A 23,681-nucleotide genomic window follows, 5' to 3' on the forward strand; every position below is an offset into this window, starting at 1 on the left:
CCATCCTCCCTCACTGTGCACTGAAGCGGGGGATTAAGATTCATTCTATAATATTTTAAATGGTTTTGGTGCTTGGAATTTATGCAGGATTCAATTGTATCTCTGTCTCTTTGATTTATTTCTGTGCGTTCCCTTCTATTACCATGAAAGGTCTGGATGTTTTCTTCCTTTCAATTCATCAGAAGGCTGCTTTATACGGTGGCAGCATAGGGACAAGGGTTCCTGGGGCTTTGATTACAGATGTTGACATGTCCATGAAGACAATACTGCTATAACTACACCCAAAAGAAGTTCGACACTCAAGCCATATATGTGTAATCATTATTTATTTTGAGAATCATGCGGCCTCGTATTTAGTTCAGTCTGCTTTCGTTTGGAAAAACCAGGCGTACAACATGAAAGGCACAAGACCATGTTATTTCTGTTATTTCCATAGATGGTACAGCTTCCTCTTTTCTAAATTGGCTCTGAAAAGTTTCCTGTGCCCTGTGCCCTTAAACATATGCTGCGGTAAAAAAGGCAGGCCTTGCCTCTAAACACTGAATAGTTGCCAAGAACTCGGACCTATCAGCAGCATTCCCTTTACCAAAGGGAAATCAACTGACATGTACACTCACAATGCTTGGCTCAATAAATGGAATGAAATCAGAGGATTTTTTTTTCCAGGTTAGTTTGCAAGAAAAGTAGTAAATATGGCCAAACATACATAAGACTTGAGCTGAGGCCAAATGCAGACTGACATGATATGATTTTTTTTTTCAGTCACTATATTGAGGATTAGCGCTTGGTGTTTGGGGTTTGCAGACTATGTCAGGATTCAAATTCAAATTTACTCACCATGCAGTATCATTAGTGTACAGTAAACCAATAACCTTTCCAATAACCACAGACTTAAATGAAGTATTATAAAACATTAATGAAGAGAGGATTTTGCTGTGTTAAAATCTAATATATCTTTTCAACTAAAAGAAGAAGAAGAAAAAAAAAAGTCCCTCTGATTCCAGCATTGTAACACTTCCATTGTAACAATTTTCTTATAGCCCCTTTTTAAGCTCTTATTAACAGGACAGATTAACATGTAACGGATTGTTGTAGTTTAGGGTTAGGTATAGTATGTCTGCTTATTTTGTTGAATTCACGTAAAACATTGAAAATTTTCAACAATGTTAAATTAGACCAAACATTGACCCACAACTTAGTCTGCTGTGGTCAAAACCAGATTTACATATCTGTGTTCCTGCGATAACACATAAATGACTTCAAATGCCCCAAAAAACATACCAAGGGGTGGCAGTAATGTGTAAATTTATCAAATACCTTTGAAGAGCGTCATTAATGAGCAACATCATAAATGGTGAATTAGCTATGGACTGCAAGTTATCAATTCACCTCCACACTGTGTTATAATGATGAGGTTTAAGCTAACAGCCAATTGGTAGTCCACCATCTTTGATGAAAAAAGCATGCACAATGCGCAGACAACATTGGTGGTTGTTTCAGCTGCCCCCTCAAATACAGTCAAACTGGAGTTTTAAAAGTAATTATTAAAGTTCTTAGTGACCTATGTAGTGAGCATGACTTGGCTCCACCTTTTGTTCATTTTTAGGATGATACAATTCTTTTCAAACCAATCATTTGTTAGACTTTCCAGCCTACAGGGTTGATCCCAGAGGAAACAGAGATATGCTATTTACCTACGTAGACCAGCCCCATAACTATCAGCTTAAATAAACATACCAGTCAGGCTACATTTAAAAGGCTTTTAGGGGCATGATGTACGCCATTGTTTTGACTCCCAAGTATACACCAGGCTTTAAGTGTGAATACACCACATATCTCTCCGGTCCGGCTCCATTTCATTGCGTGTTGGCTGTGTAATCTCTCATCTGTCAACCCACATTGGCTGCATGTTCAGTCCAGTACCTTACAGGACTGGTACATAGCAGGGGTCGTGAGCCCAAGGAGTTCCTGTGCTTCCCACTCCATTGAAGACCCTTTCTCAATTCATGTTGGTCTGTAAAGCCTCAAACCTTTGGCTCCTAGCCAGGCTGTGCTTTTTACGTCTTTTTTTTTCTTTTTTCGTTATAGTCAAGCTAAATACAATCTAGTTTTACTTTAAAAGTCACTTGTTCTTTTTGGGTAGGCTCCATGCCATTGACTTAGATAGATACCTGATGTGGTGCAATGATGGACCAGAGACAGATCTTGTGTATTTAGCCATAACTTGAGTCAGGAAGTAATGCTTTTTGCTTCATATTTACTAGTTTGGTTTTCTAAGTTATTCAACTATTTTGCCACATTGTCAACAGGCAGATGTGAACTATGACTTGACAGGGTGTGTGATCAGGTTGTTACTGGTGCCCCCCCCCCCCCCCCCCCTTTTTTTTTTTTTTTCTTTTTTTTCAATAACACAAGCAATTTATTCCATGCTGGCAAAAAGAGTAGAGAGCAAGACTCACCAGTAAATCATTTTTTAATCATACCTCAGGAGCGGTTTTCAACCTTGTTATGAGAAATGCATCAGGTGTTTGCCCTAATGCGCTCAGTGTTCAACAGTAAATTATTCAAATTCGAGAGACACAAAAAGACACTCATTCTGTGAATAATCAAAGTCCCTCCTTGACTGCTAGTTTTTCCTCACAGGAAGCAACCTCCAAAGTGTGTTGCATATGGTTGTACATGTCGCCTGCTGGGCCACATGGCGATCGTAATGCAGTTTCATTTAACCTACATCCGTGAAAATGTTTCATATCCAAGTAGATGAGATCATACAGCATGGTGTGTCTGAGTGGGAACACCATGTACAGAATGAAAGAGAATAAGTCAATACTGTGTGGGAAGACAAAATCGCTTCACAAAGTCATTCATAGGGGAATTACCATTATTGGATCAAAGTCTCCCCCGTTCCTTGCAGCCTGCCAGCGTTTTCTGTCGAGGCCCTCCTGCTGCATCACTATCACTCAGTAGAGCCTGGCTCTATGAAGAACAGTGTGGCAAAGATTCAATTAATGATTTCTATAGAATGTATAATGGGCTTTTGTAAATAATTTAGAATGCTTTAATGTAAAATCTCCATTAGAATGATCATTAGCTAATTAATTTTTATAGGGAAGTATTATGGCCAAGGAAAAGTGATATTATGATGAGGAGAATGATCCCCATCCCCTCTGCTCAGCCTCCACGTTTGATTGGCTCACATTATACTCCAATCTGTCATCAAGCTGTGCACCAGTCATTACTTAAGGTTTATATTGATTTTTTTTTCTAGTCTAGCACGACACAAGGATTGTTGTCGCCTTTTCAACAGATAGGCATTTTCACTTATTTTTCACTCCTTCAGCCTTTAAACAAGTGATGCAAATCAGAGAACCATAACACAAATAATCTGCATCCCTTACTTTTGTTAACCATCTATTTGCTATGACGCAAGATATAAAAATTCCCCTTTTGATAGTTTAACTTGAACTAAGCAAGCACACTTCTCTTTGTATCCTTTTTTTCTTTTTTTCTAAAAGTTCCTTTGATGGTTGATTATGTTTATGCAAAAGAGGGCAGTCGTCATTAGCATAAGCTTTATCTCTGTGTCACAACGTTTTGGGTAAACAGAGTTGGAAATATGGAAAATGTGGAAGTAAACAACTTAACAGAGCCATAAAGAAGCACATCTTTGTCTTTTTCCTCAATCATTTGACAAATCAATGCTTTTGTGATAAAACAGCATAGATGCAAAGCTGCTTTGTCCTTTGACACATTGCATATTGTTAGTATTATTTACAGGAGTTTGACATTTATCCACCAATGAGTTTGAAGGATAAAGCTTCATTAAATATGAGGAAAATGGAAGTAGGTGGGGCAGGACATCCTGCTTGTGGATTAAAGAGGGGGTGTTGTGCTTTCCCATATTGTAAACATGGATTATAAAATAACAATACTGGATGTTCACACTTATCATGCACTGATTTTTCAAACCTCTACATATGTGTATGCCATAAAAATCTGCGAATCCTCAAACACCAAGGTCTGCCTCAAAAGGGCTGGCCAATCAGAGGGAAGGGGGTTTGTGGACCAGGGAGCCTTAAAGAGACAGCAGATGAAATGAAGTGTTTCTGACAGAGGCTGAAAAAAAGGGCTTTCAAGACGCTGTTGTGAGAAAAAGATGGATGTTTTTGGTGGTGCAAGTCATATTAAGCTACCACAAACGTACCAGAGGACCAGTTTAAAGCCTAAGAAGCACAATTACCCCTCTTTAAAGGATAAACATCAATATGAAAAAAAAGAATCAGATAACAAATTTGTTTGTGAACATTCACTGTTTAAAGGTAGGGAAGCACATTAAAATACAAACTAATTATAGATTAGTAGATAGATAACACAGAAACCCTGTTGATGGATAAAATCAAACAGACAGTGAGATGCATGGACAGCATCAAAATAAAGATCTAAGGCTTGCCGTAGGAATACCAATAAGTGCAATTAAAATGCTGTCCTGTAAGCATGAAGCTGCCATGCGAACAAATTTTGCCTTAGCTTGAGCTGATTTAAGCCTTCCATGCAGGATCAGATACACAGCAGTTGATGTCTCTTCTTCTCTGATTTGTTGCTGCAAATGGACCGTTACCCTCGGGAGTATTTTGTTATGTGACAATAAATTTGTCTAAAGTAGATAGTTTGAATCGGTGTTGTTGTGCTGTATCCTTTTCAACCAGCAATTGACAGATTAGTCAAGTCATCCTTTACAAACAAGTAGTGGAACAAATGACTAAAAATGAAAGGTTCATCGTTCATCAAAGCATGAAAGAGGATGCTGTCTGCTCCTTCTTATATAAGGAGGAGTAGACAAATCTCCAGGAGTACATCAGTGGCCTTGAAGACAGACACACAGCTCATTCCAATGAGGCGCTGTGTTCACAGGCACATGGAGAACAAGTATTCAAAGTTTTCTTTTGTAGATGCAAAACAGGGTTTGTGCTGTTTGTGAATTTTTATTTGTAACAAATTTGGCATTTTCTACCATCTGCTAACTTCTAAACAAAACTGTGCAAAAATGTCTGAGTATTTCATTTTTCATTCAAGAATTAAATGCCTGTATTTATTAGAACAGTAGATGGCATCACTTATCTGTGAAGTAATGTATCCATTATGACAGAGGTCAATCCTCACTCAGTGCAACAGTGCCAGGGGTGAAAAATGGAGAGACAAAGGAACTTGGCAAATTAGCCAAAAATCAGGACGTTTTTTCACTGAAGAGGCTGAATTATGACGATATTTAGACTTTAAGCAACTATAAAAACAGAAAAAAATAATGTAAAAGTATAAAAAGTAGCACATGCATGGTGTCGAAGTAATGTTCCCAAAAGATGTTAGCACAAAAACTATAAACACGGCCATATCTAGCTATGAGATTATCAAGCTCTGGATCCCTGTTATTTTTAAAAAAGAGCAAAAATCGGGACATTTCCATATTTATCCAGCAAATGTTTTTTTTTTTACTTTGAAGACTCATAAACCAATGGTGGAATGTTATCACCATGACAGGTTGATTTGTTGGTCATAAAGTGTAACTAAAAGGCAATCCCCAACGTAAAAATCTGAAGCCCATGGGTAAATGCTAAAACAAGGGCTTCATCCTCGAGGCCACTAGGGGCTGTCTGCAGAAAACATGGGAAACCATGTACATACTAAGATACAAAAAAAGATGGTTTTACAGCTACATTTAACATGTTTATAGCCTGATACAAAAAATATCCTTGTGTCTGAATAGCTTTATTTGCTATCTGCACACAAGATGTTGGGGAAAATTTTTTTTGTATATTGCTATTTCATAGTTATTTAATTTATGAGTTTTGCCTATATATGGGCATGGCTGACTTGACTGAGGCAGGCACCCTGTAGCTATCTGCACAGGGGTTGAAGGCCCAACTCCTTACTTCATCCAAACTTGAACGAAGTGAACTTGAGTTTAGCATTACCAATATGGCACTGCTGAAGATTTGCTTCAAAACTCTTTATTTGAAAACAAAAGGGTGATGTCATAGAGACTACATCCATAAGTCATGTTGCCTATAGGTAGAATGTTGAGGTTCCTACGAGCTAAAGAGAAAATGTTTAACCATCCTCTTCAGAGCTGCAGAGCTCTGCCTGGTGAGAGTGCCTGTAGGACAGACACCCTTCCTCTGTCTGCTTTTTCTTTCTTTCTTTTTTTTTTTTTTTCTAAACTAGCCTCATAAAATGAAAAAGTGCTTTATTTTGAGATATCATCATCATTTAAATTTATTGCAATTAATTCATTTGAATATCACATTTTTTTTATCATGATTTCGAAATTGTTTTATCATAATGTGTTAAAAACAACAACCCTTATTGTATTAAATTAGTTTTTACGTTTTTGATTTTTTTTTTTTTTTTTGTTATCTAAAACAATTTGTCCAGAAATTGGCTTTGTAAAAAGCCCTTGGGCTTCATTTCCATTTTTTTTCTAAATATATATATTTTTTATACAGCTTTTATGTATTCTCAGCAGTCCAGTTTGATATTGGATTCATGCAAAGTCCAAGAAAAACACGACAGTGAAACAATGTCTAAGGACTAATCATTCAGAAAGTCAAGTATGCCACGTGGGAATGTTAACAAGAACAGAAGAAAAATGTCCGACTCACCAGATATGAAACATGTATGAAAGGTGATATGAAGAAACTGTCTTCCTGCGGACTGAATTTGAAGGAACTGAGTGTGATTTGGTCCATGGTTTTGGAGGCTTACAAAATAATGTACCTCTGAATTAAACATTTGGTGTGACTTCAGCCGGATAAATATTGTATCCTTGTATACAGTGTGACTCTCAGCCTGATTAATATTGCATCTTTATGTATAAATTAAGACCTAGAGGCTAAAAATAAAGGATGGTTCGTTTGGGGTATTTCTTTTGCACTACAAAGATTTTAAATGGTTTAAAGTTTCATAAGCACATGTCGCTTTTATGAGTCACACTTATCCATAATTAATCACAGGAGAAGACTCTTCCTCTCACACCTTTTTAGTTTCAAAATGAATATGTGCTGTTATTGATTATAGCTCTGATAATTAAATGTCATACCCAGGTGATCAATCAGTGATGTTGTTGGTGGGGTGCCAAACAGATGCTTAGACTCGTCCTCGCTCTTTAAAAATATCAGTAAGCAGATGTGACTCCACTGGCATTACAAGTTAGTTCAGATTCCTCTCCTCAGTTTGAAACCTCTGTTGCTCTTTTATTACAGCATCAAAGCAGTTGGAATTTTACATTTTTAATATTGCCAAAAATCCTAATTTTCATTGCACACTTAATGGTATTTGTGTGTGATAGACAGGCTTACTATAAAAAGTGCTGCTACAGCGAGGGAGTGATGTAACTCAGTACAACATAAGCATAAACTGCAGCTACAAGAATTACAACATGGTTGAATCATCGACTGTGTGACAGTGTCTTGGTAAAAGTGAATCATTATGAGCAGAATGTACAGAACAGCAGTAGTTAAATCCCCATGCCTTTGTTCTTCTGTCTGTCTTACAAGGGAGCTCATGCAGTGTGTTCCAAAAGTAGAAGTGAGACGTTGGAGCGTTTGAGGTCAATTCTGAATTAGAAGTGAGACGTTTTCCACTTTGGCAGATATTTAAATGGAGCATTTATTCAGAAACCATGAGCCAAATGTTATCCAAACCAAGATGTGCTACAAGTGCTTTCATAACGCAACGTCCCAACTTCAAGTAGAAAGGCTGTTTTCATTCCAAAAGTCGTCCAACATGTCAGCTTCTTTCATAACCACAGGCTTCAAAACAGGATGCAGTTGGTAGCCATCTGATATCATTTCAACCTTCCTCAAAATCCTGGAGAAAAACTGTACGAGTGCCCAAGGTCTGGGCAAGGTCAGTGGAAGGATGAAACAAACACAGGAACTTTGTCCACATGACCAAGTTCTACAATTCTACAGTTTCATTTAGCAGATGCTTTTGTCCAAAGCGACGTACAACACAAACAAAAATTTAGACAGAAGGGAAAACATTTGTTAGTGCGCCAAAGTGCTTCAAGTATTTTGGCTGCAGGTGCTGCCATCAAGTGCAAGAAGATGAACCATTTTTTTTTCAAAGGTCTCGTGGATTAAAATAGAGTTCACATGCTATTTTGGTTACATACCTCTAGTGGTTAGATTAGCCTCTCAGGACCCAGCGTCCACATATTTGAACATTACATTTCTGCCTCTAAGACCCATGATACGTCTTTTTTTTTTTAACTTTGACCTATTAGCCACATTTAGGGACACTGCCCACATCATCTTTTGGTGAAATCACAACTTTACACCCACTTTAGTGGAAAAAAAACAAAAACAAAAATATTTATTTAAGTACAACAACACTACTAACAAACTAACAGAGAACTCATAACACAAATAATCAAACTTCCCATGCAATGACCAAGTTAAATTATTATACTTAGTTACTTATCCCAGATAGCAAGGTGAATTAAAAATTGCACACCAGACAAAAGCTCAGGTCTTAAGAGTTAAATTTGCCCCATTAGTTGCATAATGAAGTTACTCACATAGCTAAACAAAGTTTGTAAATATCTAAATGAGGAATAGACTGATCAAAACTTTAAGTCCTGGTACTGTAGCCAATACCAATTTCTATACTTAAACCAATACTGATACTAACACCAATACTTATACAAGTGTTGATACCAATATGATACCACTGCAAATACCAAAAGGATACTAATATTGATATCTTAGCTTTGGTCTCAGTTGATGTTAATACTTACCTGATCCAATGTCAGTATTCATTTTACAATCACTATGTCTTAACATGAGGTTATCTTCTTATCTTCTGAGGTTATCCCTTTTGAGTCTGAATCAGACTGATACCCAACACCCAGAACAGAGTGATGCAAACTCAAACCTGTCCAAGTAGCTAAAGTAACAAAAAAATAACCAACTAGCTCAATTGCCATATCTTTATAGAACTGCCCTTAGCCATCTAACTTAAGTAACTCATAGTTAAAAAGTCAGAAAACATCATGTGCCAAACTACTATCACCACCTCTAGGACTATATCTTCTGTACATGGGGCGCCTGCTTCACTTAGCGGCAAAACGACCCCAAGGTGCTGGATTTGACAACCCCAAAGTGCAGGATTTGACAAGTTTGCTCACCCTGTAGAGATTCTGAATTACATAGCCACTTGCTGACTGTAAATTATCCCAGTTATTACCCATCTACAAACTAAATCAAGTGACACAAAACATTCATTTAAAAATAATTAATCGTTTAAAAAAATGTTTACGTATACTTCTAGACAAGAAAATAAATGTATGTAAGATTGGTTGTTCCAAGATACATAAATGAAACTTTTTTACTACTTTTACTTTAGCAACATCTCTGGTTGACTTTGTAGTGATCAGCAACTGGGACGTGCGCTCACATATTTGACACATGCCAACAGACACTAGTGTTATTGCCACATTTTCAACAAACAGAGGTGAAATGAGTGAAATGTGTTTTGACCAATAAGAATTAAAAGTTTATTTCAGAAGTTATAAATTAGAAAATATGTTTTCTTAATATCTTTTTGAAACCATGTTTTACAATATTTTGCATCAAATTATTCCAAGAGATGTATATTTAATGCAGATTTAAATTTCCACTGCTTCATTATCCATGTTCTGATTTATAATTAAACACTACATGCTGAGGGTCTGTGCTCTTCCATAGAGAAAGGCTCAAGGCTCTTTAAACGATAAAATATATAAAAAGTCAGATTTATTTTGGCTCTCTTTGTTCTTTCACTGCTTTTCCCCTCTTTCTATCACAGGTGCATCCTTTAAATCTTCCCTGTAATACGCCGAGTGCCACACCGTTGCCCTTTATGACGACGCCTCGTCTGCTTCAAATGAAGCCAGGCTGTTTTGATAACACTTACATGTTTTATAGCGAGGTGTTACATTTTTATTTGCTTTGTTTCATCATAAATGGTTGTTTGTGCCTGGAGTGGAGAGAAAATGGTTCAGGGTTTTTTTTTTTTCGTCACGTATTCATGTCTTCTTTTTTTCAACAGCGCGAACTGACAAAGGTCAAGATGTAACAGAACAGCATATTCCCATGTTGTGTTTGACTGTTGAGCCTTCCAATGTTAGGAGGGCAGAGTTAAACAAGAAGCAAGCATGACAAGTCCTGTATATTACTGTCACTCCTGCTTTTATTGCTTCTGGATGCCATTTATGAGGCGCCCACAAACATGTTGTCTGGGTTCAGGTCTTGTCGAGCCAGATTCCCGCTCAATTAATGAGAGATTTTCCTCCACACAGCCGCCACACTTCCCCTCTGAATGTCTGTCATGCTCTCTCAAGGTTTTTAATCTGGGCTCAACAAAGTGCCTGTGGTGACACACTGTATGATGGCCGTTTCCTGCCCCTGTCAGAGCTCAGGGGAATATTTGCTGAATGTCGATACAGAGCCCGATGCTAATTGAAGCAGACAACATGCAGGCTGGGAGGTGTTGTGACATGCCATGGACACACTTGAAAGAACTAAGATATTTGTTTTGCACATTGTGTTGAGCGTCAATCATCGTTATTTATATTCATTACATCTTATAAAATGTGCAAAAAGAGAAGTTAGCTGTCAGACGATACAGGATATGTGTACTGCTATGAGCAGATTTATGCCCACAGATATCTACAACTTTTTTTCATATCAAGTCAGTTTCACAAAAGAGATTTTTAGAGATTCTGATGCCACTTTATTCTCAATAATAGGTGTGGATGCCCCCCACCCCCACACTGAAATACTTTTATAGCCATGTAGATATGGGTTTTAATTGTGATTGCTGCTCCAGAGAGGTTAGAAAATGCACAAACAAAACATACTCAGAAATATATCATAAATGCTTTTTTGTCTGTTTGTTTTGGGCATGATAAAAACATTCATTGATATCAGAGTTAGCATATTTAAAAGGAGAGCTCTTCCCTTTGTTTCACCTTTGAGTATTTGGCAAACATATACACATGCATGGATTTGACAAAAAGCCTTAAGCCAGAGTGTAATAATTGGAGTCCCACAATTCAACACACACACACAAAAAAAAATTCAATGCAAAAGCCACGTGACTTTTTATTTATTAAAGTTTACCACACATTGTATAACATTCGTAAAGGTCAAAGTGTTACAATAGGAACTGAGCCAAGTCAACTGACAGATTGGCAATTACTGTTTGCAAGGAGGCTAAAAGTGAGCAGGATGACAAGAAAGACCCAGATACCCTTCTTTCAGGATGTAAGATAGAAATAGACTGTTCATTTTCAGGAGTATCATTACAAATTCAAAACCTGAACATTGGGAAAAAAGGACTAAGTAACAACAAAAATTACAGCTTAAGCTGGAGAATTCAAAGAAAAAAAATCGATAACCACTTTAAAAAAAACTAAATGAGCAAACTGACAGTTAAGACATACAGTATCTAGCTGGAAAAAAAAATCAAAAGCAAACTCTTCAAAAGGCTTACAAGGAATGAAAGGTGGACAGCACATGAATGACAAAGAATCACAGGAGAATGGAAGAAACAATCACTACCTGTGCAGTTATTAGGCACAAGTGGAAACAATGAGGGACTGGGATCAGAATCACAAAGGTGGGTAACACCACAGCAGGTAGAGAAGTTAACTGAAACAAAAGATGTGACTGAAAAATGAACTGGACATGAAAACTGTGACTGAAGTAAAAAAGTGCAAATTTAACATAACTAATGAATAATGACAAAAAACTGCCTTAGCTCCACCTCTTCACCAGTTTTAAGGTTGATGAGAAATGGGCTGAGTCAGCATTTTCAACATGGCGCCTGCTGTCATTTGGTTTCAGCTCGCTGTAAAAAATACTGATAATTTCAAATTTCAAAAGCTAACAGGCAATTGAAAGTCTCATGGGTGACTTCATAACTATGGAAAGCTTCCAAACAACTTAAACCATTGCTATAACCACTTTAAGACACTAGGTGGCCAACTTGAATTATTCATTTATCATAACACAGTACATCAACGTCACATTGTGTGCAATTTTTACCTGTTTCTGTATAATTATGCCCAGCAATATCCAGACTCAGGGACCAATTATTTCTTATTCACTTACAGTATAAACTCAATTAAATGTTGCTGACACAGAAAACCTGTAAAGCTACTACCAAGAAAATTCACAACAGGAATTAGTAAGGGAATCGATACAGAATCAGATCGATAAGCAGAATCAATAAGGGCATCGGTATTGACAAAATCGTATCAATTCCCATCCCTTATTCAAATAAAGCCTCTGTCTCTACATGTGTCAGCAGCTAGAGTGGTTAAATACTACAGGTCCCAGAATCCTTAGGCTGGCTAAAATGTATCTATCTAAGAAGGAAAAAAAAAAAGGAAGAAAGAGTTGGGGCTCGCTTTGACTAAGTGGCTTTTATTGTGACAGTCTTGCAACTCAGGACCATTTCACAATAAGAGCTGCTGATAATTCCCAGTGGCTTTTAATGTGAAGAGGTGTCAGTAAGAAGTGTGCAGTTAGCGGGAATACAGCAAAGTGCTGCTGCTTACATTGTCAGGTGGATTAACGATTGGTAGTGTGGGTCATATGAGTGAGAAAAACTGCAGCTTTGGATTACATACACAGATCAACTGCTGAATACTTTGAACACTACATTAATCATTATTTATAATTGGAAATAGAGAATTTTATATGATTTAAACTCATTAAATGATTGTTCACTAAAAGACTGCATCAATAGTTAAAAAAATGTTTTCATGAAATTCTTATGGGTTACAACTTTAGTTTTTAGCTGTATAATTCTGATCTTTGGTATTAAGCAAGATCTCTTTTTTTTTTAGAAAAAGTAATTAGTCTCTTTCATATCATTATAAAGTCGATCATTACTGAAATCACAGTAATTCATCCTGTTTATTTCTTTTTGCAGATTGATGCAGCTGATTTGGCATCATTTCCAGTCGACGCACTGATGCGAAGTGTGAATCTTTACGCCCCTTGTAAACATCAATTAATCCAAAAAGTATTAAAATCTCGACACAGGCAGAAATGTGTTAATGCATTCTGTTTAATTTTTAATTTGTTTTCCTCCTGCCAGCTGAGTTTCATGTTGCATTTTGCATCCTCAAAAGATAACTTTCAAGTGTGTTCATGAGCATCCTCTGTAATTTGGCTCCAAGAGGCACAGACTGTATCACAGGGACTGTACTCACTTCACATCACTGTTTCCGAAGCAAATCAAAGCCATGTTTACTTGCTTTATTACTTAGGTGTTGACTTTGACAAGGTTACCTCGAGTTTTCCAGAGCTTTTATTTTCACATGGTGATATCGCATTTTATTGTATGCGTTCTCCAAAACATCACGCCAATGCAATGTTTTCAGAATCAAGGCTTTAAATGAAAGCACATATGCTTGAGGTATCTTAAGCTTGTTAGTGCAAATGAGCTCTCGTGAAAAAATAACCTTGTTTTGATTCATAGAAGATGAGAGAGTTAGCTGTTTGATTGCAGTCATTTGTTTCCATCTATTACCTATGTTCACATAAATAAACCTTATCCATCCCTTATAGTATCAGATAACCGTCTAAAGTTCTTGAAGGCACCTTGGGATAAATGAGCTAAAAAAAAAAAAAACATTTCAGGAAAAAAGAAAATCATCATAAAACAAATCACTTGTCAAAATGCTTTAGTGTTGTTTATTAAATAGCAATAATTGGAGTTTATGAGAAACGAATTAATACACATGAGGAATAATGTAAATGAGGGGATTGGTGTCGCCAAAGGAACATGAGAACTTACTTAATGTTTAATTACTTTTTCTTGCTTCTATGCCATACCTCTGGTGCCCTGGTTGTAGCTTTGCATGAGTTACAGCTCAAAAATATTTTTTCTCTCACCGGTCTTTTAGAAAGCTTATATTTCAGCAGTCCTTCCCTCTGATTGGCCAGCCCTCTGGAGGCCGGTAGAAGGCAGACCGATGGGCAGACTTTTGTGTTGGAGGTCCGCTCCCTCAGTGTGTCATGAACCAGTTTGGAGATCCTTGTATGATGACATCATAATTTTAGCAAGTCTTCATAAGAACTCATGAAGATCTCGTGCTATATTTTTGAACAGACCATTTTGAGCGTTTGGCAGACAGACAAAGGGATTTCTGCAACATTGGAATATTTAGACTTTCACATTTTTGGCAATTTTGGTCTGGCATCCAAAATTGTCACTTTATATCCATGTTTGGATATAACTTTGTATATATATATATATATATATATATATATATATATATATATATATATATAATTATTTTTTTTTAAACAAACCAAGTAAACCCCCAAACAAACAAATACATACAAGTGAGGTCTGGGGATAAAAACACTAACAAAAAGGAAGGTACAGGTATAACGCACATGTTTTAACAACCAACTCTAACAACCAACTCTAACAATTTAACCTAAAACAAACAAACAAAAAAGCCATGTTGAATTCATGTGAAAAAGGCTCTGAGTGATCTTGCAAAAGTCTCCCTTCTAAATATATGCCTGATCATAATCCGCATTTCAAAATGAGATTATCAGTGCCAATATTTCAGGTTACAGGTTATTTCATAATACTGCCTCTTATCTTCCTGAACCGGTCTGGCAGGACCGGACAGAAAAAGGACAGAAGAGCATAAAAAAGCTAAATGGGAGAGTGATACAACACAAGCTAAAGGCTAAGATGGGGGCTAAACTGTTTGTAATAATGTTTTTAATCCAACCCACATGCAGTAGTTATACTGCACTGATCTGTACAAACTTGAGAGTCTATCATTAAAATGAAGAGTGAGGTTACGTTAGCTCTGCTTGGTAGAAGACTGGCAGGACATCACCAGGATTCACTAGCATTACACATTACGGACATGTCTAAGCACGCCAGTCTGCCAGCAGCGCTACATATAGCCAGCTACATTTGCTTGTTGTGATGTGTCAAACCATCTCCCTACATAACTGTGCTGATAAATACCTTACCTTGGCACTTTGTATCCAGTAAAAAGTTATCTTGAACAAAGATTTTTTTTGGATCCGCACTCTATTTAATTCCAAAACAAACACGCCTTGTCAAAAGTCACATCTTAATGACAGTGTGCGTGAGACTCTGGGCCAGAAGGTGGCGAGGCAGTCCACTTAAAACAGATCCTCCTCACCAGCATCTTAAAATAAAAGACATACCAAAGAGACAGCTGCTTTATGATTGGAATAATATATAATATATAATCAGGATCCTGCTCACCATATCAGTGTTTCAAACCCTACGGAAGAGGCTGCTCTCTCCTTACATAAAAACCATACTCAATGACCCACAAGTCGTAAGCACCCTTTCCTCAGAATATACAGTATGCTATTTTTAGGACGTCTTTATACATGTGTGAGGTATTTATTCATCGCTTTCTGCCTCTGCATCATGTATCATGTATTGTCTGTAGGTCACAGACACATCCCCCACACAGGCAAATGTAATGTGCTGGCTCTCCCACACCAGTTACTTGAACACCATAAAGCAATAATCACCTATGCTCTCATTCCCTTCCTTTGTAGCTGCGATGCCATTTATCTCCTCTTAACTTCCTCTGATAGGTCATTAAACTGGTCTTGGAGCGGTGGAGTAAAGCACTGAATCATGTCGCAGGTTCCATCTGCTGGCATGCTTAATCTGGGGCACGAGGGCCCGAGTACGTATGGTTGCCATATAAAGTTTTATATAATAATTGGTAGTGAAGGAGCCATGAGGAGAATTCAGTGGAAGTGATTGGATATGGGAGAGAGGGAGGGTTTTTAAAGTGAGAGTGCTGGGCAAAGCATGAGGGAGGGAGACGTTTTTTTTTTGTACATGGCTGCAAATCTGAAAGTCTTTCGCAAGCTCTTCCGGCTTGAATGTTGTGATTCAAATATCAGAAACATGTACCTCTTCTGTGGGAGCTGAATCAGCATGTACTAGGTAGCGGACAGAGAAAGGCCTGCTTGATGAAAACTTGTGTCTTTGCAGGTTGCAAAGTTCTCCAAAGTTTGATTCTGCAAATCTGTCACAAAGCATCTATTGAATATCTGGTTGAGAAAAAAAGATTATGTACATTATGAGGCAGAGAATGGAAAAAGCAGGCAGTCCCACTCACTTGTAAAAGCATTCACTCATTCTGATACTACAAGTTCAGGTCTAACTGCCCTTTGATTGTGCTCAATGTGTAAAATAACCTCTTCGTAAAGTGACTTGTCAAGATATTACCTCTGAGATGTTGGCGATTGCGTAACTGTGCAATGGCAGAAAGAAAATTCAACTTTAAATGCTAATCTAGAGTGCTGAATAGAGCATTAAAAAGTGCTGCCATCAAGCCGCGCTCAGGCAGACTGACACATCACTGACTACGTGTCAGAGGAATTCTAAAGAAGTAACCGGAGATCAATTTGAAGGGGCCCACCTATTCATGACTAAATCATTATGAGGAGCCCTGGAGGGCTGTAAAGGAAAAGACTTAAGAGGATGAAGCTGTTATAAAGGCAGTAAGCTGCAGCTTCTATCTGCATTTCTTACAATTTAAACGAAATAATCACTTTATATGTGGTGATAATGGCACTTTTAGGCCATAAAACAATCTTTGAGCAAACCTTTCCAATGCTCTAGGGTATTTTGAGTAATTTCCCTCCGCTGCACCATGTTTGGAGAAAAGCTTGTGCATGTTGTGTTTGAGGCTGACTTCACTGCTCCAGTTCTTGCATTTTAAAGTTGCATAAATGAACACGTCTTCAACTGACAGTATGAAGGAGAGTGTCAACATAATCATTTTTAACCACAGAAATCCTCCCTTGCCTCAGATCAGCTCCTTTCATGTCACTTGAAACATTTCATGTGTTAAGAGTGAAAGTTTTCAGGTTATAACATAAAAAACTCTGGAACAATGATACAATATGATACAATATGATTATTTCACAATTGATGTGAAAGGAAAATTACAGCTTTTCAGTGGTCTGCTCTTTCTTTGGAGCAGACTGTTGAAATAAGAACCACTAGAGAAGTGGCTCTTATTACAGACTTAGAAGGACTTAGCTTTGATCATTCTGCTGTCGGTCTCTTTACTGTGGGTAAAAAAAGGAAAAAAGAAGCGAGAGGGAAATAGCAAAGATAAAAAGAGACTTTAAAAGAAAAAACAAGGAGTTGAGGGACAACAGAAATATAACAGAGTTGCAAAAAGAACATGGGTTTAATATGACAGGAATCAGGAAAACAGACTAAACATTATTCAAGATTGAAGTCTTATTGTTACAAGATTAAGGTCATGATGTTATAAAAAAATATGTCAATTTTACAAGATTAAAGCTGTGATTGTACGTAAATATTAGCAAAAAGTCTTGAGTAATAAGTTGAAAAGTTATGAGGATGAATTTGCATTGTTACAAGATTAAAGTAGTTATGTTCTGAAACTAAAGTCATGATTTTATGAGACTGAAGTCTCTGCATAAAAAGATTAAAGTTGGAGTGTTATGATATTATTACAGGAATTTTAATTGGATTAAAGTTGCAATGTAAATACTGTCTAAACTGTGATAAAGATTGTATTGTTATGAGATTAAGGTTGTAATGTTATGAAATCAGTGTAATTTCTTAGATGTAATTTGTGTTGTTATGATAACAAGGTCAATAAGTCATGTGATTAAAGTCGTAATGTTGAGCAGGGTTGTGTGCAAATGAGTGAAATGAGCCAGCTCGTTGAACACGCTCATTTGAACTGAATGGCTCAGTTTATAACTCATGAATGGGAACGTGAGCGAAGGTCACTCATGGGGCAGTGAACGGACACAGTCCAAGGAGGTGTTGAAAGGTGCTGAGAGATGCTGAGCACTGTGTTGTCACTCTTCGTGCATTCAGCATGGCTAATCCTTCTGACAGTTTACACGATACTGTTAGCAGTAGCAGTGAATATGAGACCGGTGGTTGCTTAAACATTTTCTGGAGTTTTTTGAACAGAAAAACACAGAGGCTAATGGGAGATAACGGCATACAGGGATTCATTTTTATTGGAAACTGGCTTGAGGGAAAGGGATTAAAACATAGATGGCTTGTGGTGAAAAAATGAACGTGAACTAGTTCATTTTAATTGGTGTGAACTGAACTTTGAGCTAACTAACTTTTTGTGTGAGCTTTGATAAAAATGGTCACAAGATCAAAGTAGTCATTTTTTGAGGCTTAAGTGGTAATTTTATTATTTTGTTATCCTGACATGACAAAGGTTTGTTTTGTGATAACTATTTTTTTCTTTATTTTAAAAAAACAAAAAACAAAAATGGTTTTATTGAATTAAAAAAAAAAGTTTAATTATGTTTTAAATATCATTGCAAAGTTAACGTTAGCCAGTTATGTTACCTTAGCATAGCTAAAGCAGCCAGATATATAGGAGTTTATCAGCCTCTCATCTGCTAACCAGTAGCCCCTAAATCAACCCAGTAAGTAAACAAAGTGCAACTACAGCCACTGGCTGAAAGCTGTTTGTGGCAGCTTTTGTAGGTTGAAATCAAGAATAGTACATTAATATTAATGTATATTAATTGATTTAATATAATATCAATTAATTTGTTATCATAAGGGAACAATCTGTTATATCAAAATAACCAAAACACATTATTTGTTAACATAAGAAAACAGTGAATATCCATGGCTGTTCTCGTCTTCTGCAGATTTGACTAATTTGATGTTGTTATTTTATGAGATTAAAGTTATTATGTCATGAGATCAAGGCATAATGTAATGTCTCACCACTTTTATCTTGTGACATTACTTCACAGTTACTTCATCAAACTTGATTCTCTCAAATTTGTTTATACTCATTAAGAGTACTTTGTAAGAGTACTTTGTAAGAGCTGAAGTGAAGCTGACTGCAGTGTGTGCGATGTTGTTATATTTACCTGGGTTTCATATGAATCAATTCAACAGAACTCATATTCCAGTCACAGCGGGCTTTAGAGATTATATGATTTAGAAGTTCAAGCCTTTTGTTTCCAGCGCTATCAACAGAGCTTTGTTTCACTGAAGTCAGACGCTTACTGGAATTGATCCCATCATTTATATTCATTTATATTCCTAAGTCTGCATCAGCTAATATATCTAATTTAGACTAAATCTAATTCTGAGAAAATGCATTTAAAACTATCAGTCTGTGATTAGGTAATTACATTTTGTCTTTTCTTTTTTAAGGTTTTACACTCATCCTAGCGTTATGAGAATGATGCTCCAGCTCCAGTTAGACTGTCTATCAGCACATGCAAAGTCACACCTTTAAGTTCAAGAGTGATCATGTGCACGTCACTTCTAATGCGCCTCTATTATTAACACCTCTGCTCAACAAGCCTTGTGATAGATGATAGATGTGGAAGTTGTTCTGTGGCTGACGGGGGGAACAGATGATGGAAAAACAGTGGAAAGAAAAAAAAAAAGAATGCTTGAAATCTTACGCCAGATTGTATTTATAAAACTACATTTGCATGCAGCTGTGTTTACAGGAAGTCACAGGATATTATCAGATGCTGTCCAAATAAGAATGTCTTCTTCTGATTTTTGACGGCTGCAGGAAAATTGGTCTATTTTATCCCTAGGCAGGGTTAAAACAGAAATGCATCGGTCTCTCTGTAGAAATGTTTTCTGAAAGTGTCTCAGCGGGTACTGAAGCGAACATCATGAACAGATATTTCACTGCATCTTTTTGATATTCATGCTGTTAGGTATATTTTTAACTGCGTCCTGAAAGAGGGGCACTAAAGTGACGTGCACTTTGGAAAGTTGAAACCCTGGTCGATGTCGCTCTTTTATAGTTTTTAGTTTTGGTATAGCTTTTTCAAATACTTTCAAGTTCAAACATTACAAAGAAAAATGTGTGATTTAAATTAGAAAATGTTCTTAGTGCAATCAAAAGAAAAGAGACACTTTAAACATGATAGCATACTTCTACTTCACATCCAAAACATCAAACTCATCTAAGATGTGTTATGCTTTTTCTTGGCTTTAATGTAAAGTTTCTGAGTAAGGAGCTCCCCAGTGATTCATTAATTATTAAAAATTCCCCACTTTTAATTGTCTGACACGTCTCTTTGCTCTGCTAAATGTGTCTTACCGCGGATGGATTTTGACTCACAGAAATGTTACCAGATTTGAATTACTGCTAATTAGCTGTGATTGTACAGTATATTAAGTCATTCTGGTCTGATGATGATGTTTCTGTGGCTTTTTTGTGTTCAGGGAATTTGCACGTTGGAAGGTGAGGAACACAGCAATCGAGAGAAGGGACCTGATCCGGAACCCGGTCCCGCTCATGCCTGAGTTCCAGCGCAGCGTCCGCTTGCTGGGCCGCAGACCAACAACTCAGCAGTTCATCGACACCATCATTAAGAAATATGGAACCCACATTCTCATCTCAGCCACCCTGGGAGGTAAGGAAGGGCCATTAGTTTTATTTGCTCACATCCACAAGTTTTTACACGCTGTTTTTAATGCTGCTCACACAGGGTTTGTATTTTTCTGAAATGCCTCATCGGAAAAGAAGCACTTAGTCATAAAAATGTGAGTCATTCCTCTCTGAAACAGAGTATCTTGGGCTGCAGATAACACTTGGATGAGAAATTTTTCTGCAACCATGTGGGGTCCAACATAAAAGATACAAGGTGTGTTAAACCTTTAAACATGGCAAATCTCATTATCTGAGATTTCTTCCTGCCATGCTTGAAATTTGAGCAGGAAGACTTTTTATAATCAGAAAAAAATAAACTAATATAAAGAGTTTGAAATCAGATTTTTCTTAATGCACATTTTACTAGCAGTAAGTGCCATAGCCATACATGATAAAGTTTGGTATTTAGCTCTAGCAATGACTCAGACAACTAAGGTTGTCCGCAGCGACTGTAAGCAATTGGAAAGTTTGTTTTCATAAACTGTTGAAAATATGGATGAAGTATCTATGATGTCACCCGTCTGTTTCTGACAAGACGTTTTAAAGCAAATCGTCTGCAGTAGCCATATTGGAAGTGAGTTCCCACCTGTCAATCAGCTGAGCTGTTCTTCTTTTGGGCAACCTTGTAATCTTTATATTTAAATTGTAGATATATAAAAAAGGAAAAATCACCCATAACAATTTTGGCTATTATTATTTTTTTAACCAAGCTGTAAACATGTTTGGTTTCGCTGTAAAAATCATCTTTTTTGGTGTGTACATGGTTTTGGGTACTCCAGGAGCCTGTCTTTAGTGAAAATGTGATGAACTGTGATGTTAAGCACTTCCCAGTTGATGTAGTAGACATTATTTTTCATAGCCGGAGGTTGCTACTTGTTTGTTTCAAGCTGTGTTGTTTCTTTTTTAGTAAAACCAGCAACTTACAAATAATTATGTTATGAGTTTTAATGCTGATGCCAGCAACATGCTAATGCCAGCGCTATGCTACCACTAGCACTCTGCTAAAACTATGCTAACTCACTACCACTAGCGTCATGCTTATGCTAGCACTAGCATCATGCTAGCACTATGCTAATATGCTAACTTGCTAATATGCTTACATGCAAATACTATCTAGAACATATTAACCTTACATGGTTTTCTACAAATTGGAAAGTCAGCAGGTTTGTTGTTAAAGCTAGTGTGCGCATTGGCTAATTTGCTGTTTGCTGATCAATGCTGGAGATGGTATGGCTGTTGGAGATCAGATGATTGCTCTAACCAGTGTCAGTGTCCAATAAAGGATTGTGTGTATTGTGTGTGTGTACAGCGTACAAGAAGCTGAGATCCCTGTTTCTGTGTCACTCTGATCAGAGCTAAATGTAGATGATGAAATTAGCACAAGTTTGCACGCTAGACTTCCAAACAAGTCTCCAACAGCTAAATAAATCATTAAATTATGTTCATGATAAAAAAAAAAACTCATCCTTTTCAATGGCTTGCCACATGATATACTTTGAGAGTACAACACCACCATGCCCGGGATTATTCATCTGCCTGTTTGCAACAATGTCAAAACAGCTCAGTGAAGCAGTTTGGGGTCAAGTTGTTCTCCAGGGTGCTGAAAAACTCCCCTACAGCAAAACTGCAGCTACATCACAAGAGGGCAGGACAAAGCAGACAGGAGAAATGTTCACACACCAAATGACTTTCCTCTAAAGCAAGATTAGGCCTCGTTTTAAATGACCACGGTGAAAGACAAGTCGACTTACTAAACCATTTTAATGAGACATATCCATGCCAGAGCAGTGCTCGCATCCATAAAGCAGAGCTAAAGTAGAGCTTTAATGAAAGAGCAGTGTGCTAACGTTTAGCCTCAGGCCACACAGCTCTGAGATTTAAATCATTTTCAAAGTGAAAACTTGTATTTATTAGCTTGTTTGTGAAGGGAAATTAAGTATTACTATGGTCATAAAACAAGTGTTTTTGAAAAAGTAACAAAATTAACAGTTAATATATACATGTAGATTATTTCCAGTTATGGCAGTTAATCAGTCAAGCTTTAGTGGTTTGGAAGGTCAAATCCAATGTGACCAAACAGAGGTCGAATATCTCTTTTATCCGGTGTGTTTTTCTCCAAGAGAGGGACAGAATTATGTGTCACATCATCTTACCTTCAGAGTCAATAGTTTCTTCTCTTCTGTGGACACATTAAAGCTGAAGGAAATGATAAAACGTAGTGTGACATCATTAAACTATCTAAACTCAAACTTATCAATATCACTTCACACACTCTGAAATGCATCAAAAAAACAAAAAAACTACATTTTTCTGTTTCCAATAATTGTATCATATTTAACTACTAACACTGCAATATTGTACAGGTTTAACATACATTTATATATTTTTAAAGCTCCTGTGATAATTTTTCAACTTGTTCTGATTATAAATAAATTGTTTAAATTTATGCATATAATTATAATTATAATTCAAAATGGAAGCAGGGTGATGTTTGTACTGCTTTTGGGGGCGCCATAGTTGGCACAAACTGAAAGTTCCTCACAGGAGCTTTAAAAAGATTAATTACAGCTGAACTTGAATGCATGCAACCAAATTCTTTCACCTGGAATTTGTCCTGCCAGCCCCAAAACATGAGTTCAGGTCGAAGTCGAGGTGAGCTGATATGAGCAACCATGGGACCCCTGCATTGTATTGTGATTGGAAATAATGATGCTGCTGCACCCCCTTTGGATCCCCTTTGTTTCCTCACCTTGGTTTATTCTGGCACAGACACAGACAGACAGAACCTCCGTGTAAATATTGCAGCTCGCTCCAGCTCTTCTCCCGCAGGGGTACAATACAAAAGGAGAGAGAAATCCACAGGAAGGAGGGGCTGCACATCAAAATACTAACACACAACACATATTTACACATACACAGTTCTGTTACTATCACAAAAAGAGCTGTGAAATAAACTGGCATATATTTGACCCTGGCACATGAGAGCACTGCAGGATATCGTGTTCGTATGATGTTTATACCATGAATCACCATGAATTTATAAGCATGAATCCTCAGCAGAGGCAATCAGTTGGCTCTATTTAGTGAAGGCTATTGGTCACAAACAGGGTTAAGTGTGCTGTCAGAATGAGGCGTAAGCATGTTTTGGTTCTCTCATATCATACTTGTA

At 37.1% G+C, this 23,681-nt stretch overlaps 1 protein-coding gene across 2 annotated transcripts in view; it reads left to right on the forward strand.

Annotated features, from left to right (window-relative positions):
• brinp1 (bone morphogenetic protein/retinoic acid inducible neural-specific 1) overlaps positions 1-23,681 on the forward strand; it is a 278,377-nt gene that overhangs the window by 168,496 nt on the left and 86,200 nt on the right. For both annotated transcript variants that reach the window (XM_074690229.1, XM_074690227.1), the window contains exon 3: positions 20,305-20,495. In XM_074690229.1, the coding sequence (XP_074546330.1) occupies positions 20,305-20,495 (191 nt within the window). The remainder of the gene's footprint in view (positions 1-20,304; positions 20,496-23,681) is intronic.

This window comes from Halichoeres trimaculatus, unplaced genomic scaffold (genome assembly GCF_033239565.1).
Source record: "Halichoeres trimaculatus isolate MK-OKI-2021-1 unplaced genomic scaffold, fHalTri1.1 fHalTri1_scaffold_16, whole genome shotgun sequence".
Lineage (NCBI taxonomy): Eukaryota > Metazoa > Chordata > Actinopteri > Labriformes > Labridae > Halichoeres > Halichoeres trimaculatus.